This window comes from Dama dama, chromosome 23 (genome assembly GCF_033118175.1).
Source record: "Dama dama isolate Ldn47 chromosome 23, ASM3311817v1, whole genome shotgun sequence".
In the NCBI taxonomy this organism is placed as follows: domain Eukaryota; kingdom Metazoa; phylum Chordata; class Mammalia; order Artiodactyla; family Cervidae; genus Dama; species Dama dama.
In genome coordinates this window covers 67,442,556-67,461,220 of record NC_083703.1, presented here as the reverse complement: position 1 = coordinate 67,461,220, position 18,665 = coordinate 67,442,556, and the positions used below count along the sequence as shown (strand labels likewise).

Below are 18,665 nucleotides of genomic sequence, written 5' to 3'. Positions count from 1 at the left end.
ACTACAAGAGACAATGACAATCAAAAATTTTAATGGAATTATGAAAAAAATAAAAACATGACTGCAATTAAGGAGAAGCTTCTGGTTCCTACTTACAAGATTTATAAGAAAGAAGAATTTGGATAAAAGATGCTGCAAGATAATAGAAATAAATGGAAACAAATCAAAGGACAGCAGTAATTATAAAATACTTTAAAGATGGTGAAATTTTACAATAAGTTAAGAAGCTTTTTAGCTTTTTAAAAGTTAGGTTAAAAGCTTTATGATACCACAAGCTAGTTCAAAAACAGGAAATTGTGCATTCAGATCCAAAATTATGATTTTTGTATCATGCAAAACAATGAACGAAGAAAATTACACAACTACAAGGAATTGAGGTTCTGAACTGCCCATAACGTGCATTAAAATTTTAGTTCATTAACCCTTCCCAGCTCAATGTTACATTTACAAAGCACTGTGTACTGTCATGTAAATCTAAAGCTAACTAGTTCATAAAAGCAAACATTTTAAGTTAGAGGTGAACTATATGGCAGAATTCCTTGATGGCAGCCAGTACTTAGACTAACAGAGTTAATATTCTCCAACTTTCCACCAAGAGCAGCACCCAAAAGGACTCTAACCCATTCAACAGTCTGGACACCTCCTATCTCCTGAGTAATACAACAGCTTTTCTCATCTCTGAACACAAGGTCGGAGAAGAAGAGCTGCTATCCTTTCCCCACCAAGGAAAATGGTTAGGAGTTGAAAAGAAGAATTAGTTGCCCACATACGATGTGAATTTTGGTTTCTATCTTTTGGCACGAGAAGATGAGCAAAGCTGTTAAAAACTCCCTATTGAGTGGGAAGATTTCTAAGTTCCCTTTAAGCAAGCCCGCCAAAAAAGCAGCAGGTTGAACCACTCTGGATTCAGGGATTTTACTGTCAACAGCTTGATACCCAAAAGTTACACTGTAAAAGAATTATATCTTAGTGAAAATAAATATATGACTGACTCAATCTAGAAAATATAATACAATAAACATAAACATGGGTCATAAAGTTCAAAATATAAGGCACGTGAACATAAGAAAATAGAAGTTTTTTAAGTGTTTTCATTTAGTCATAAAATAAATACATTTACTTATCCATAAGTCAAACTTGTAAATAAAATATGAAATGGTAGAATAAAAGGTATCTGAATTTGAACAAAACAAACAAGGAATCCCTAAACTCAATCATGCAACCTCAAATTATATTCCTGAAAATGCCTTTATATCCACTACTCTTCTAAAAATTATTTAAAGATTTCTAAGAACATCCAGAATAATTACATGTGTATAATGCTAACAGCCACAGACCCTTAGTTCTGAGATGATATATAAAAGAAAACAATTTATTTCTGAGAGAAAGCAAGAGACCTTTATGGCTTTTTTATTAGTTTTATCCTTGAAATCAACACTCCCCAGAGATGCATTGTGTGTGGTAGTCGCTCAGTTGGGTCTGACTCTTTGCGACACCATGGACTGTAGCCCACCAGACTCGTTTCTCCATGGAATTCTCCAGGCAAGAATACTGGAGTGGGTTGCCATTCCCTTCTCCAGGGGATCTTCCCCACTCAGGGACAGAACCCGCATCTCCTGCACTGCAGGCATATTCTTTACCGTCTGAGCCACCACGGAAGATGCATCATCTAATGCAATTAGGCATCCTTTTATCTCAAGTTCTTTCCAACCCCAGGGGAAAAGTGCTTTTCTTACCAATCAACCAGTATTAATTATATTATTACATAGAGCAGAATTAATGCATAAAGCACAGTGCCTGGTACAAAGTAACCACAGCTCAATAAATGTTAGCCATTATTATTATTCAGCTCTATTCATTCAGTAATAAATAGTCAATATATTCTACAGGACCCCACCCTCCCATCCTGCACCCTAATGCCACTACTTACAACTATATTGGTAAGATGACATAGACCAGATTTAGATAAGAGTTTCATTTCTGTAATAAAATCTAAATGAAGATATCAAGGTTGAGTTATTAATTATTTTAATAATTATTTTAAAATGATATTTTAAAATGATCATTTTAAAAATGATATTTTTTAAAAATGTGCCCTTGAAATAAACTTTTCTAGACTGAAACCTAAAAGAATAGTCCTCTGTGAAGCAGAAATTTGATTTATATGTAGTAACGAGTGAATGGCTGTCAAAATCTAAGAAAACACTTTCTGTGAATAAATTTCCAGTCAATCATGTTTCATTCTTTATATCAATAGTATTATCCTGGCTGACATGAAGGGAACTTCCAGGTCACCTACTGAAAGGAATCTGATTGAACAAAATGTGGCTAACCTGAAGTGTGTCTAATAAAACCAAACAAAAGCCAAACCTCATAGAATAAACATGAAAAGGACACGTAGGAAAACGTTTAAAATTACTTCAGCTGGAAGGGGTTAAGCACAAGACACTGCTTGGTCAGAGACAGAGAACTTTTTAAGATACATATTAATCTTGCAGGTAGGAAAGATAAAAAAGGAAAAAAAAGGAAAGAAAAAAATGATAACGTATTTCTTGAGCAATATTTACCAGTCATGCTGCTGTCTCTGTTTATCCCATTATGAAGTTTACAGTGAACAAATGCTGCATCAAATAACCATGATCCAAAGAGATTCAAGATGCTGTTAACCTTTGGTCTCCGGGGGGCAGGCAGTGGCCGGGGTTCTGAACTAGTCTGATTTGGACTTGACAGAGGAGAGGTGGAGGATGTCTGATGCTGAACTTTCGAGGCGTGAGCAGTACTAACCTGTTAGAAGAACACAAAGAGTATAGCCACAGTCACAAGAAGTTTGCGAAAACAACAGAACTTTTTAAAAGGATGGCAGATTAAACAGCCAATTGTATACGGTATAATAACAGTGATGAAGCCTTACTGTGCTTGTCTTCATGGTGGCCTTATTCACAGTAACAGCCCGGTGCCGCCGGTTATGTGGCGGGGTGGTATTGACAGCAGTGCTCTGAGGCATGCTCAGTCTGTTCACGGGTGTTGGAGGAGCACTGTCTGATCGGGGTCTAGAAATGCCTTTAAAGAAAGACAAAAGGAGTTATTCTTCATAGTTCAAAATATGTGGTCAGCAAATCTGCCTCAAGCAACACTGGTGAAGGCTCAGGACCGACTAGTATAGCAGAGACTACAAGCTGCCTCCCAGATGTCACCCATCCTTTCTTCCTGAGTTACAGAACACAAAACTTAGCTGGACGTGGCTACCCAGAATAAACAACTACATTCTGAAGGCTCCTTTATGGCCAGATGTGGCCATGTTCTGACCATAGAGAAGTGGATGATTACTGGGTGAGTCTTCTCCAAAAACCTCCTTTTAAGTGTCTTTTAAGGACCAATCAAAGGTAGTGGCTTCTTCCTTCCCAGTTACTAAGAGGATGGCTGGAACTCTTTCAACCAACATGGCCCATGAGAGTGGCCACAAAGGAAGAAGAGCCAGAAGATGGAAGTGCCCTGGGTTTCTGACAATGGTGGAACTGCCATAGCTGCCCTGTACAGCTTAGCCTGGGGCTTAACATGTATGAAAATAAGCTACCCTGTTTAAACCACTGGTATTTTTGATCAAGTGGCAGCCAAACTTAACTGAACTAATGTATTACCTCTGTAATACCTCTGTAATATATTAAGTACACATAACAAATGTTTTTTAAATGACAGGTATTACATATCAAGGGCTTCCCAGGTGGCACTAAAATCCGCATGCCAATGCAGGAGATGTAAGAGATGAGGGTTCGATCCCTGGGTCAATAAGATCCCCTGGAGGAGGAAATGGCAACCCACTCCACTATTCTGGCCAGGAGAATTCCATGGACAGAACAGCTTGGCAGGTTACAGTCCATGGGATCGCAAAGAGTTAGGACACAACTGAGCATCTGAGTACATTAAATATCAATGCTCTTTAACAGGTTAAAAAAATTCTGACTTTTCATGTAAAAAGCAGTTTAAAACAACGTTTCACAAAATGTATAATTTGCTTCCTAATGACTCATATAAGAATGATACCTAACACATTTTAAACTGTATTTTCTAGGATTATTAGTGAAATGACACTTCTTTCTTTTGCAAATTATTTATTCATAGCCTTTGTCCACTTATCTACCGGGTCTTATTCTTTTCTCTTTGCATCACCTGATCTACCCAGCATTTATATAATAATAACAAAAACACTCAGGCTATTACATTAGTTGCAAGTAATTTTTCTTAGTTTACTACTTGGCAGTCAAATCTCTTTGTCTTTTTCTTTGGGCTGTCCCCTAATAGCCTCTAAAACCAGACTCTAGAATTATCTTCAAACATCCAGCAACATACACAAAATTCACCTAAGAATGCATCCACCAGACAGCTGATTCCACGCATGGCACGAAAAAATATTTGAGGCAGATGTTTAAGGCAGGGATACTGATTCAATTCTTGTGGCATTCCGCTCACATTTAAGAACTGTTCCTGAAATTTGGGAGTAGAGCTTATAATGGCTGGATTACTCAAATCCACGGGATTACTATCAAAAGAGAGAGCAAGAATTAATTATACATTTAGAAATTTCTTTAGCAATAAAATGCATGCAATCTAATTTTAAGAACAGGGCTGTGTGTACCTATTTGATTCAGAGAGGAGATGAATCTGTGTTTAATAGGCTAGGGAAGCAAACATCAACTCTACAGAAGACCTGCAGTGTGCTTACATAAACTTCATTTGCCTATTCAGAAAATGAGAATCAAAATAAGACTAGTAATTTTTAATTTTTTAAAAGCATATATGGATATATTGCTATATGTTTGGAATTAAGCAACAGAATGGTAAAATTATAAATAAATGTACAAGAACGTCAAGGAGAAAATTTTACTTTAGTATTATAATATTTCCAATTTTTAAAAAACTGTGTGAAAATCAGGATTAGCACTTACATTCTTGTGCATGCATTCAAGTGCATTCAAGTCATACATTTCGATATAAAAAAAACAACATATTTGGGCTTGAGTATTTCCACTGAAAAAAAGATTTATGTTTTCACTCAAAACAGTCTGCTTAAGTGTCCATTAAACAGCCTTTCCAACTCAAAGTAATAATGTTAGTTAACGCATAGCCAGCCACTTGGAAAGAACTTCCACTAGCTACAAGATCAAAAGAATTAGGCTGAGGAATAAAAATCAGTGGTTTATAGAGGACCTGGGCCTTTGGAAACCTTTTTCCATCCAGTTAAGACTCTTAATTTCAAGTAAATGAAAGTGAGGACAGAGGAATGTGTGTGCCCATATGGAAAAGGGCTTCAAGTATTAGCATACTGTAGCCATAGAACTGTAGTTCACTCTGTGAGGTAGAGGAGAAAAGAAACCTCTAAGGACTTCCCTGGCAGTGCAGTGGTTAAGAATCTGCCGTCAGGGCAGGGGATGCAGTTTTAATCCCTTGTTGGGGAACCAAGGTCCTACGTGCCTCAGGGCCAGAGAAAGAGAGCAGTGCACACGCATATAGCAAAACAGCTGAGAGAGATGATAGAGCAGCCTATCCCAAGGCTGCCCAGATCCTTCCAATCACGAGTGTGAATGTTCACTGCTTCCCAACGCCCAGTGAGACCTCTTTATCATCAAACAATAACCCCCTTTTCACCAGCATTTGTTCAAATTCCTATTCTGTATATCCAAAAAAAAAGTGACTAAAACATTCTTTCAGCTCAAGAAGAAGGACAGAGTATGAAGAGATCAACTAATAGTGAAGGAGTAGGGGCTTCCCTGGTGGCTGAGTGGTAAAAGAATCTGCCTGGAAATGCAGGAAACAGGTTCGATCCCTGGTCTAGGAAGATCCTACATACCATGGAACAGCTAAGCCCACACACCACAACTACTGAGTCTGTGCTCCAAAGTCCAGGAGTCACAACAACTGAACCCACGCACTGAAAACTACTGAAGCCCACATGCCCTATAGCCTATGCTCCACAGGAGAAGGCATCCCAATGAGAGGCCCATGCAGCGCAACCAAGAGCAGCCCCCGCTCACTGCAACTAGAGGAAAGCCCCTGCAGCAACAAAGACGCGCACAACCAAAAGTAAAGAAATAAACAGCGAAGGAGCAGGAGAAGACTATCTAAGAACTACCACTTAAAAAAAAGAACTACCATGAAAAAAGATTCCACTACTACAGTTTTACTGGTGGCGTATTTCAAACTCTTAAGGAATATATAACTTTCATACAATAGAGTACAGAAAAAGATAGGAAGTTTCCTAAGTTTTTTTAAAGTTGCCAAAATATAAATTAGTCAAAAAACAGAAAGAGAGATAATTTGGGAAAATATTAAAAGAACAACATTCCATAATCAAGCAGAACTTATCTTTAAACGATACAGGATGATTCAACATTGGGGAAAAAAATTAATATACTATCAATAGATAAAAGAAGAAAAGATATTTAATTGCTTAAATGGATCCCAAAATATGACTTAAAAATAATTCAGCACTATTTCCCATTTATATTTTTAAATTTAAAATTCTTTAATTGCTTATGAAATCAAGAACACAAGAAACAGTAACTATCTAATATTAACAACCAACACCCCATTCAAAATTTCATGCAGTAGAGGCATTTGAATGAAAATCAGAAAAGAGGGATGTCAAAACAGTGTCATTTTAACACAACAGCGTTGTAGAAATTCTGACCACTAAAACATACAAAAATTACTAAAACATAACAAAAATGGCAACTTTTCAAGCATCTAACACATACTAGAGGCACTGTTTCACATTTTCTTCAATTCTTATAACAAGATGGATACTATTACTATCCCCATTTTATAGATTAAAAAGAGACTGAGACTCAGAGAGACTAAATTGCTTGCTCAAGCTCACAAAGGAAAAAGTAGTAGAACATGAACTCATACACAGGTCTTACTGCAACCAAAACACTTTTAATGAATTACCACAGACTCAAGTATAAATTACTAGAAAGGAGACATCTCTTATTTGCAGATATGTGCAAATATATGTGTCCATTATATCTAGAAATCTAAAAAGAATCAGTGAAATACAGCATTTTAAAACCACAAATATAATATACAAAAGTAAAATAGGTAAAACATCTTCTTTACAGCAGCAATAGCCACTTGCAAGATTTAACAATAGAAAAAAAAGTTAGCCTTTCACAACATCAGCAATAAATATAAAGTAATAATGGCAAAAAAAAAAACAACTATGCATATGTACAAAACATTTCCACAACATATTTACGATTCTTAAAAAGAAAAACACCTACTCTTAAAAGGCAACCACAATATAGTAAGATGTCAGCTGCTTCTAAATATAATACAAGCTAATACAATTCTCATTTTTGGCAGAGATGAGAACTGCTTAGCTGTTTGGTAATCTCTCTTTTCCTCCTATGCTCTCTTGTAATTTAATGTGGCATATATGAGTTCCAGCCAAAGGAATATGGGTAGCAGTGATTCACATCAATGTAGGAGCTGGTCCATAAAAACTTTCTACATAATTTTCCTTGCTTTCTCTTTTCCATTTTCTAGCCAGATACAGAGGCTTCTGCCTACAGAGTTAATGCCCTGATAAAGCCACATGTTGACAATGGTGGAGTCTTTGCCAGCCTGAGGCCCTGAACAACTACCTAAGCAAAGCTGCTCCTTACCCAAGGCTTTTATGAAACATATTGTACTACGCTGCTAAGATTTTCAGGTTCATCTGCTAAAGCAGGACATGTTCCTTACCCTAATATATACTCCAAACCCCAACAGGTTTTGTGAGGTTCTTCTCTTCACATGTGCTTTATAACATGCCAAATGGACTATAAATTCATCTAAAATGTTAAACAGGCAAGAGGGATTCTTAAAAATATTCTAAGAAGTGGAAAAAGGGAAAAGTCGTTAGTTCTACCAAATACCAATAACTATAGAAGGTTAAAGTAATTAAGTGTGACTCTCCTATAAGAATGAATGAAAAGATCAATGGAATAATATGCAACCCAAAGACAAAACCCATACATATAAATGAACTTAATGGCAAAAAGGAAACAAAGTCAGAAGCAGTGAGTGAGTACAGGTGAGTATCTACCTGATCAAAGTACACAAAAGACTTTCTAAATCTTAAAGGAAACAGAAAATGGTCACAGAAAAAGGTAGATGTAAAAAAATAAACTAAAATCACTGAAAGATGAAAAACAAACTACAAACTGAAAAATAAAATGACAGAAAATAGTTAAGATCCCTAATTTATAAACAGGTCATATAGAGTAATTCAGAATCACTAATATACAAACAGAAAAATGAGGCTCATCAAACCAGAAAGAAAAGAAATGCAAGGGAAAAGTTTATGAATCAAGACAGCACACAACAGAATTAAAGTTCCACAGAGCACAAACATGGGGCTAGAAGAGAGAATGGTAGGAAGCAATGAAATTGAATTGAAAACAATATCGTAAGAAAGAAAGAGCATGACGTATTATTACTTTTAGCAATTTGTTCCTCTGTGAAATTTTATACTGTTCCCTTAGTGGAATTTTAAACAAGGCTACCAGAGAAAAGGCCCTGAGAATAAGACTGATCAGTCAGTGCTGGTCAGAGAGAGGAACAAGGTAGTCTTCAGCCCCCACAGCATGTGACAAAGTCTTGGAAGAGAGACTGTCACAAGGCAGCAGCAACAGGCAAGAGAACAAATGCTGCACCTACCACAGGGAACAAGCCCCTAGAGAGTGCGGCCCAAGAGCAGCTGAGGAGAGCCTGATCCTGCCAGGATGGAAGGGGCATGTGACGCAGATGAGTGTACTGTCCAGTTTGGCTCCATCTGACCCCTGGGCTTAGCAGCCACACTGTGAACTCCAACAAGGAGTTATAGTACGGTTCCTGCCTAAGACATTTAGTGGGTAAGGACACATGAAATACAACAACAAGGGTACCTTAACATATGTAAAAAGCGAAACCATGTCTGTGCAACACACTCGTTATCCATTTCAGGAGGGATCAGACTGGCATCTTCATCGGGAACTTTAAATGGAGGAAATGAAGGACCATATGTAAAGCGTAGCAATCTGGAAAATTAAAAAAAAAAAAAATCACACCACTAAGTTCATTTTAACAGAACTGAAGATACAATCAAGCATTAAAATATAGTAAGATAAATATGATAGGACAAAATAGATGAAACTTGTATTATACCTCACTGAGGTGAGTAAAATAAATGAAAACCATTTTATAAAATAAACTGGAGGAGGACTTTCAGTTTTGTAAAAATTATTTTAAAATATTTATTAATTTATTTAAATAATTAGTATTTATAATTTAGTTCATACATTTGTTATATGATTTATATTATAAATTTGTCACTTATAAAATTATTTCTTTATAACTTATTAATTGTAAGTTTATTTTACTTATATGATTTCATTATAATTATAAAATAAGTGATTTTATAAATTAAATATTGCTTCTCATATTCTAAATTTTAACATAACTTATTATATATAAGATAGTATGTAATATACAACACTGTATAGAACACTTATGCAGAATATAATTTTATAATGTATACTATAAATTTCAAATTATATATAATTTTATAAAATTACAAATTATTTAAAATGTTAATTTGTAACTGCAAATAAAAAATCGTTTAATCATGCACAATTACACTTATGTTGATTATATAGTCATACAAAATAAATTCTTTTTTAAAAGATTCATCACACTGAAAATGCCTTCAACATAACTAATTTATTATAATTTATTCATAACAACTGCAACATAACTTTACATGAAGTTTAGAATTTATGGTATGTGTCCCATAAATTGAATTTGACAATTCAATTACTTAACTAAATACTAATATTCCAAATGTATTAAAACTGTTCAAAGCCCTTTGACTTAATTATTAATCTATTATACTCAGAATAGATTATGATCTACTCTAGCTAATCTAAATATATCTTAATAATTAATAACCAGGATACATACAAAGACTAAGTGTAAAGTACTCACAAATCAACAATATATATATTTTTTTACTTTTATATCCTTCTTTATTTAGCTTTCTTTGTTTTGTTTTTTTCTGCCCCAGAGTGACTCATGGGATCTTAATTTTCTGACCAGGGACTGAACGCAGGCCCTTGACAGTGAGGGTACAGAGTCCTAACAACTGGCTACTGCTGCTACTGCTAAGTCGCTTCAGTTGTGTCTGACTCTGTGCGACCCCACAGACAGCAGCCCATCAGGCTCCCCCGTCCCTGGGATTCTCCAAGCAAGAACACTGGAGTGGGTTGCCATTTCCTTCTCCAATGCATGAAAGTGAAAAGTGAAAATGAAGTCACTCAGTCATGTCCGACTCTCAGCAACCCCATGGACTGCAGTCCACCAGGCTCCTCCGTCCATGGGACTCTCCAGGCAAGAGTACGGGAGTGGGTTGCCACTGCCTTCTCCACTAGACCACCAGGGAATTCCCAACAATAGTTTTAAAAAGGAAAACACAGAGAACAATTTAAATATCAAAACAGCAGAGAAACTATTAAATGAATTATAATTCCATTTATATAATGAAAAACTACAAAGCCATTTAAAATAGGATCTTGAGATCTACGTAAGAAAAAAGGTGCATGTAATTACTGTGACAAGAATCAGACATCAAGTTAAAAAAAAGCAGGTAACACTATATAGAATAATCTCAAATTGATTTTTTAAAAAAGATAAGATAGAAAAAAATATATTCAGAGATTGGTTATTTTTAAATGATGGATATTCCCCCTTACGTCTTCCAAATTTTCCATAATAAGCATGTATTGCACTTTTATAATCAAGATAAAAGGATGTATTATTTAAAAATAGATTCATAATAGTGACATTCATAAAGCTATACCAGAATAAACAAAAATTCATCTTAGTTTAAATGATGATAAAGATATATATGTTAACTCATAAAAAGACCAATCTATCTTCTGATACATAATACCATCTATAAATTATCTGTTCCCACCTCCACCACTAACTCTCCCATTAAGTCTAAATCAGAGTAAGCCTCCAGTCTCCTGTCAGATTAACCACCAGCTGACAGGAAATATAAGGGACAGAGGAACATATTAATTAACACAACTAGGACATAATCTGAAAAATCCAGAATGTGAAGCATTCAATAAGACAAACCAACCCAGTTCAACAACAACAAAAAAAAACCTGCAAGGAAATTAAAATGAGAGAGCAGGAACCTACAGTTTAAAATAGGCTTAAGAAATATGTAAACTAAATATAATGTCCAAACCTTGTCTGTGTTCTGATTCAATTGAATCAAGTATTCCCCCCCCCCTCCCCGACCACCACCGGCCCCAGCCCCTCCCCCCCCCCAAAAAAGAGGCTCAATGGAATCAAGTATTTTAAAAAGTTGAGACATTCAGCAACATCTCAACACGCAACAGCTTATCAATATTAGAAAACTGTTAATGTTTTGTTCATGTATGATAATGGTATTGTGATCATGTTTAAAAAAGAATGCTCAGCATATATTACAAGAAATGGAAAAAAAAAGTCTGAAAAAAATGAAGCCTAACGGTTTACTCACAGAATAGTGATGATATTATATACAAATGGCTAAAAAATACCCAAAAAACAAAATCATTATTATAAAAAACTGCCTACTTTGGTTACAGACGAGAACATTATAGTATGATCCTATTTCTGTAAAATTACGTATAGTAAGATTTCTGGTGAACTTAACTCTTTCTGTTATAACTTTCTTTGGCTTATTTTTTTTAACAATGATCTTAAACATTTTGGACGTCTCTGGTGGCTCAGACCATAGTGTGTCTGTCTACAATGCGGGAGACCCGGGTTCAATCCCTGGGTCAGGAAGATCCCCTGAAGAAGGAAATGGCAACCCACTCCAGTATTCTTGCCTGGAAAAATCCCACAGATGGAGGAACCTGGTAGGCTACAGCACTGGGGGATCACAAAGAGTCAGACATGACTGAGCGACTTCACTTTCACTTTCTTTCTAAACATTTTAACAATTAGAATTAAAGTGGGATTTGGGGGGTTGGAATAGTAGGGCTCAGAATTCATCTACCTCTCCAAAATACTTTCTCAATCTAAAAGGTTTTAGATCAGACAGGTACTAGGCCAACTGCTACATCTATTTTTAAAAGTTGATTGATTCTATTAACTAAAGTGTAATAATAAGAGACACAGAATAGAGGTTTTTACCATGTACTCCATAAATCCCAGAAAGACAAGGAATTAGGGGAAGGCTGCCTACGGCCAGACGGATGAAAGAAGGCAAGTTGATGACGGTGACTTACCTTGAAGTGAGCGCACAGATGACCTTGCTCCACTGCTCCACCACTGCTGGGTGGTGCCTCCAGTTAGCCACCATCTCCTTGGCTGTTTTCCAGTAAGGAGGTGTTGGGAAGCACCGCGTACATGCTAGTAACCAAACCTCAAAGAGAACACCAATCAACTTCTCTGCTAGATTCTCAGCAATGCCACCTTACCAACAAAAAGAAAACATCTTTGGCATACTTATTTGTAAAGCAGACTCTTTAACTCACTGATTTGGGAGAACTGGTCAAAAAACTAAAATAACTGCAATGTTAAGTTTTGACTTTCAAATAACCACTTAATAGTAAGAACAAAAAACTACTCTAAGGAGCTCTTATGAAGGAAATCATGAATACATCGACCCATTATCATGTGGGAAGTTTTCAAGTGGCCCTGCTGGGTTCTCATGGAAGCCCTTAACCTTCCAGTAGTGAGACAGGAGCACACACAGAAGAAGGGAAAGGATGAGTGCCTACAATGAACGAGTGCTATCAGTCAGAGTCTGTGCCACACAGCTCACACACGTGACCGCACATTCATTCTGCAGGGTAGGTTTTTATATCAATAATATCTATTACCAATTATCAACTATATCCATTTTGAAGATGAGAAAACAGGTTCTGGAAATTTAAGTAACTTGCCCAAGTTCACACAGCCAATAAGAAAAGGAATCAGAACAAATACCTGAGACTTCCTACCTTCAAACTTTGCTATAAAATGCTTCATGTGTTTGAAAGCCACCCTTCAAGGGAGAGGGAGACAAAGAAGGGAGCCAAAGGTCTGGTTCTGGCAGGACAAAGCCTCAACCATGAAAACAGAGCTGCTTCTCGGTTCCACGCCTGGTAACTAAGGAGAACAGCAGCGGTCTGTACTCTGCCTAGCCACAGAAGGCAAACTGGATTTCCATACAGAACGAAAAGTTCTAAGGATTTCAAATGAGCAAAAATGAAGTTTCAACAATAATAAGCTCCAGAAGGGGATGCATGGCTTGACTTATGGTGCTGAATCCCTGGCATGGGGATTGTTTAAGAGAGAGGCACACTACCTGTCTGGCTAGCTCATCGCCAATCCCAGACAGGGTATTTCTATTATGGAGTCCCTTTCAACACTAAAATTCTTCCTGGACACTGCATTTATGTGAAAGCACAAGCACACTCACATGTGTTAGTAAAAAGAATACACAGATGAATAAGCAACAGGGGAATTTGGAACTAGAATTATCAACTTATTGTCTGTGTATACTGTGCTATATTATACAAAGCAAGACATCTTAAAATACATTCTAAACTCATAAAACTGAAGGCTTTTTGATAGCTAGGTAATGAATGACATACTTGTCATACTTCCAAATAGAATACTTTTAAGATTTTCTAGGTTTCATTTGCCAAACAAAATTATCTTCTGCAGCCATCGAGTTTTCAGTCTACCTGGATAACTATTTTGTAATCAGGTACATTAGTTGTTTCTTAAATAGGCTCTGTCCTAATACAATGAACAAGCTACTGTTACTGTCATTATCAAACATGTATTAATTCACTGAGTCTCTCCTCATATTGGTTTGTCAACTGTAGTGCCAAGTTTTAAATCCCACTGAGTCTACTACTCATTGAGTCTAAAAGTAAACTGTGTTTGGAGCTCAGCAATAAATCAGAAAAAATAATTAACAAACCTTGAACAGTTGGTGGCGCTAGAAGTATGTCATTAATCTGCAGAAGAAACAACAGTAAGACTTCCCAGGTTTCTCGGGCCATAATGGATGATTCACGGGCCAGTTTTTGAATGGCTCTTAGGACCTGTAAGCATAGTCGGATCTGACTGGAGCCCTGTTCCTGTCTAAAGAAGACAGATCAGACATCACTGACAAGCTTAAGGACAGAATACAACAGTTAAAGACAGGCAATTCCCTAACAGCACCAGCAGACAGAACTAGGTGCACCCTCTTCAGTTCAAAGCTACTTCCTCCCCATGCAGTTTGGCATTCTGGGATCTAAACCTACCACTCCTAAAGAGCTTGAAAAGCTCCCAGGGAGAGGGAGGATACTAGAAAGTGGACTTCACCTCTGGGTTTTCTAAGTCTGAAATGTGCCTGGCACATACGACAGATACTCCATAGGTTTCTGCTGAATGAATGAGTAAATACTCACAGCCACTTCTGCTGCTCACACAGAATGCCTTCGTATTCTTTCAAAAAATTTTAAACATATGTTCACAAGAATTCAGCATGAATTTCATAATGCTCACAATCCCTTTGAAGTTCATGTCTGCTAGAGAAGAGCCTAAAAAATGAAATATCCTAACAGGTTCCCAAAACTGATGGGATGTAGAGACAACTTCCTCAGAAATGAGCACCTGCTAACTGCGGGTCTAATAAAAAAAGGCAACTTAACCCAAAGCTACCCAAGATACTCCCAAAGAAGTTTTATAACTCTCTTTAGTTCACAACACCATTTTTCTCCAACAGTATTATTACATCAGTGTATCAGGGCTAGGGTTGAGGAGGAGGAAGATAAAAATACAAGTCCCAGCCCGTATCCCCACTGTCCAACATGGATCACCTTAAGATTTTCAAGAATCACAGTAAACCTACTGCACTGGCAAATAGTGAATTGGCTTCCAGAGTTTCCATGTGAAAACCAAGGCAAGTAACTAATATTACTGAAATAAATCTTGAGGCCAAGTTTCTACATGACTCATGTCACAAAGAATTAATAAAACATGTCTCTATCAGAGGAGGGAATCTCAGAGCCTCCTCGAGAAATCCAGACAATGAAGTGAGTGCTCTTAGAACTTCCATTACAACCTCAGGATAAAGATTCTCAGATTCTGGGCCACGACCCATAAAACCAAACACTTACACTAGAGCTGCAAGAAAATGACAACCCTAAGTTCCCCTTAAAAAGCCAGACCTAAAGTGAAATGATGAGACATTCACCTAGGAAAAGTCAAGAGTCCCCAAGAACAAGGAGGTGTCCCACGTTCAGTTTGAGGTGAATCCGGACCATGGGAAGCCAAGAGGCTCAAGCTTGTGTCTGCTGGTCTGCTACTAAGCAAGAGTAAGAAATATACAATAGTCCCAAACCTCATGTAGCCATATAAGAGGAAACCCAGAATAAGAAAGAAAAATACCACTAGTGGTCCTGGAGGTGACACTCTTACAAGCTAGCAACAACACTACAAACTTCCCAAATGGTAACCCAGGCTTACCTACCATTCCTAGTACTACCTGCCTAGTGCAGAAAAGGAAACATCTGCTTCTTAGGTACTGTGGCATCACACAGACAGCCTAAATTCAAGAGCAGTGTCCAAGTTTCTACAGCTAAGAGAAACAAGGTAATCTTTACTGAAAAAGAAATAGAAAGGTCGAAAATGCTCTTTTCGACCTAAAGGGGGAAAATTTTCCCCCTAATATTTCCAAAAGCAACTTGTGAACTTTAGAAAAACTATTCTAGAACATGAGCTGGTGAACTATGTATGGCCTGTGGGTCAAATCTGGCCTGTTATCTATTTTTGTAAAAAAAAAACTTTATTGGAACACAACCATGCTCATTTATTTATATATCGTCTATGGCTGCTTCTCTATATCAGCAGAGTTGAATAGTTGTGACAGACACTACGGTATGGCCCACAAAGCCTAAAATATTTACTGTATGCCTCTTTACAAAAAAAGTTGGCCACTGCTTTAGAAGAAGGTCATACTTTCTAAAGTACAGTGTATTCGAGCAATGAAGACCCTAATCAGTTTTAAATGATGGGTCACTCTTCACTCAGCTATGTGCTCCCCCAAATCAAACTGATAGGCAAAAGAGAAAGGCTACATCCATTCTGACCTAATCTTTAGGAAAGTGGTAGAGGATGTTTCCTCTATTTTGAGTGTTAGTTTTCATAAAAACAATTAAGTAAACTTGATTTTGTGACTATCTGACTCAAAAAACAAAAACAAAAAACTCCCAATAACAGGAGATAAGATCATAACTCCCAATATTTAGCACTGAAAATATTTAGCTCCCTAAGATACAATTAGCCAGGAGAACTCTACTCAGTTCAGCACCCTCTCAGAATTACGCACACTTTTGGGAAAACAAGCTAATTACCAAATAGTAAAATGAACCATTTATATGGTAGTCATGCTTCTTAAAAGAGAAAAGCAAAAGCCTAATTAATATAAATGCAACTGATTTTTCTCATTAATAAAATTAACTGAGCACTGAGAGTTGGTAAGAGTACAAAGAGGAGACAGTACTACCCATGAAGCTCTCCCATTTACTAAGAAAGAGCCTAGTAAATTAGTCTCCTAAATGAGATAATAAGAAAGCATTAAAAGTAGTATCATTTTAGAAGAACCTGCTTAGTTACAAACAATATGTCTTCCTACCACTTACTTGCCACCATTTCCTGTTATAACTTCTATTTGAAATCAATAAATACAAACAACCAGCATTTAATTCACCCAAATGTAACCTAGACAGTGTATTAAAAAGCAGAGACATCACTTTGCCAACAAAGGTCCAAACAGTCAAAGCTATGGTTTATCCAGTAGTCATGTACAGATCTGAGGCTTGGATCATAAAGAAAGCTGAGCACCAAAGAATTGATGCACTTGAACTGTGGTGTTGGAGAAGATTCTTGAAATTCCTTTGGACAGCAAGGAGATCAAACCAGTCAATCCTAAAGGAAATCAATTCCGAACATTCATTGGAAGGACTGAGGCTGAAGTTCCAAAACTTTGGCCACCTGATGTGAAGAGCCGACTCACTGGAGAAGACCCTGAACCTGGAAAAGACTGAGGGTAGGAGGAGAAGGGGGTGGCAGAGGATGAGATGGTTGCATGACATCACCGACTCAATGGACATGAGTTTGAGCAAGTTCCGGGAGATGGTGAAGGACAAGGAAGCCCGACGTGCTGCAGTTCACAAGGTCGCAATGAGTTGGACATGACTGAATGACTACACCACCAGAAGTAGAATTGGGTGGCTGGTGACAGGGGCGATAAGATTAAGGGGTTAACAGGCATACCTCAATGTACTGTACTTTGTTTTATTGCACTTCACCAATATTGTGGGTTTTTTTACCAACTGAAGACTTGTAGCAACCCTACATTGACTGAACAGGTCTATATGTGCCATTTTCCCCACTGCATCATTCACTTTGTGTCTCTATGCCACATTTTGGTAATTCTCAAAATATTTTCATTGTTACTATATCTTTATAGTGATTTGATGATCAGTGATCTTTGATGTTACTACAAAATATAATTATTTTGCAGCACCACAAACAATGCCCATAAAAGATGTCAAACTTCACTGATAAATGTGTTCTGACTGTTCCACCAACCAGCCATTTTCCTGTCTTCTCTTTCTCCTCAGGCCTCCCTATTCCCTGAGACACAGCAATATTGAAATTAGGCCATTTAATAACCCTACAATGCCTCTAAGTGTTCAAGTGAAAGGAAAAATCATGTCTCTCACTTTAAATCAAAAACTAGAAATGACTAGTACCTACTGTAGAAATAACAAGTACCTACTGTAATAGCACAGGGAACCATATTCAGTATCCTATAATAACCTATAATGGAAAAGAATCTGAAAAAGAATGTGTGTGTGTGTGTGTGCATGCACGCGCACAAAACTGAATCACTTTGTTGTATAACAAAATCTAACACAGCACTGTAGAACGGTAGAAATGACTAAGCTTCGTGAGGAAAGCAGGTCAAAAGCCAAGACAGGCTAGAAGCTAGGCCTCCCGCATCAGTAAGCCAAATTATGAATGCAAAGGAAAAGCTTTTGAAGGGAAATTAAAAGTGTTACTCCAATGAACACACAAATGATAAGAAGAAACAGCCTTATTACTGATATGAAGAAAGTTTTAGTGTCTGGCTAGAAGATCAAACAAACCACAACATTCCCTTAAGCCAAAGCCTAACCCACAGCAAGGCCCTAACTCTCTTCAATTCTGTGAAGGCTGAGAATGGTGAGAAAGCTGCAGAAAGAAAGTCTGAAGTCAGCAGCATTTGGTTCATGAGGTTGAAGGAAAGAAGCTTGTCGCCATTAAAAAAAAAAAAAAGGTGTACATGCAGGGCGGGGGGCAGCAGCAAGTGCTAACGTAAAAGCTGTAGCAAGTTCTCCAGAAGATCTAGCCAAGATAATTAAGGAAGATGAAAGTAGCCACACTAAACAACAGATTTTCAGTGGAGACAAAACAGACTACAGGCTTCTATTGGAAGATGCCATCTAAGTAGACTTTCATAGCTACAGAGAACTCCTGGCTTCAAAAATGTAAAGGACAGGCTGACTCTCAATAGGGGCTAATGCAGCTAGTGGCTTCAAGTTGAAGTCAATGCTCAT

At 37.2% G+C, this 18,665-nt stretch overlaps 1 protein-coding gene across 2 annotated transcripts in view; it reads right to left on the bottom strand.

Moving 5' to 3' along the window:
• RALGAPB (Ral GTPase activating protein non-catalytic subunit beta) overlaps nucleotides 1–18,665 on the bottom strand; it is an 84,692-nt gene that overhangs the window by 44,876 nt on the left and 21,151 nt on the right. For both annotated transcript variants that reach the window (XM_061127270.1, XM_061127271.1), the window contains exons 4-9: nucleotides 13,994–14,157; nucleotides 12,306–12,492; nucleotides 8,925–9,056; nucleotides 4,359–4,537; nucleotides 2,912–3,060; nucleotides 2,568–2,784 (exon numbers count right to left, since the gene is read on the bottom strand). In XM_061127270.1, the coding sequence (XP_060983253.1) occupies nucleotides 2,568–2,784; nucleotides 2,912–3,060; nucleotides 4,359–4,537; nucleotides 8,925–9,056; nucleotides 12,306–12,492; nucleotides 13,994–14,157 (1,028 nt within the window). The remainder of the gene's footprint in view (nucleotides 1–2,567; nucleotides 2,785–2,911; nucleotides 3,061–4,358; nucleotides 4,538–8,924; nucleotides 9,057–12,305; nucleotides 12,493–13,993; nucleotides 14,158–18,665) is intronic.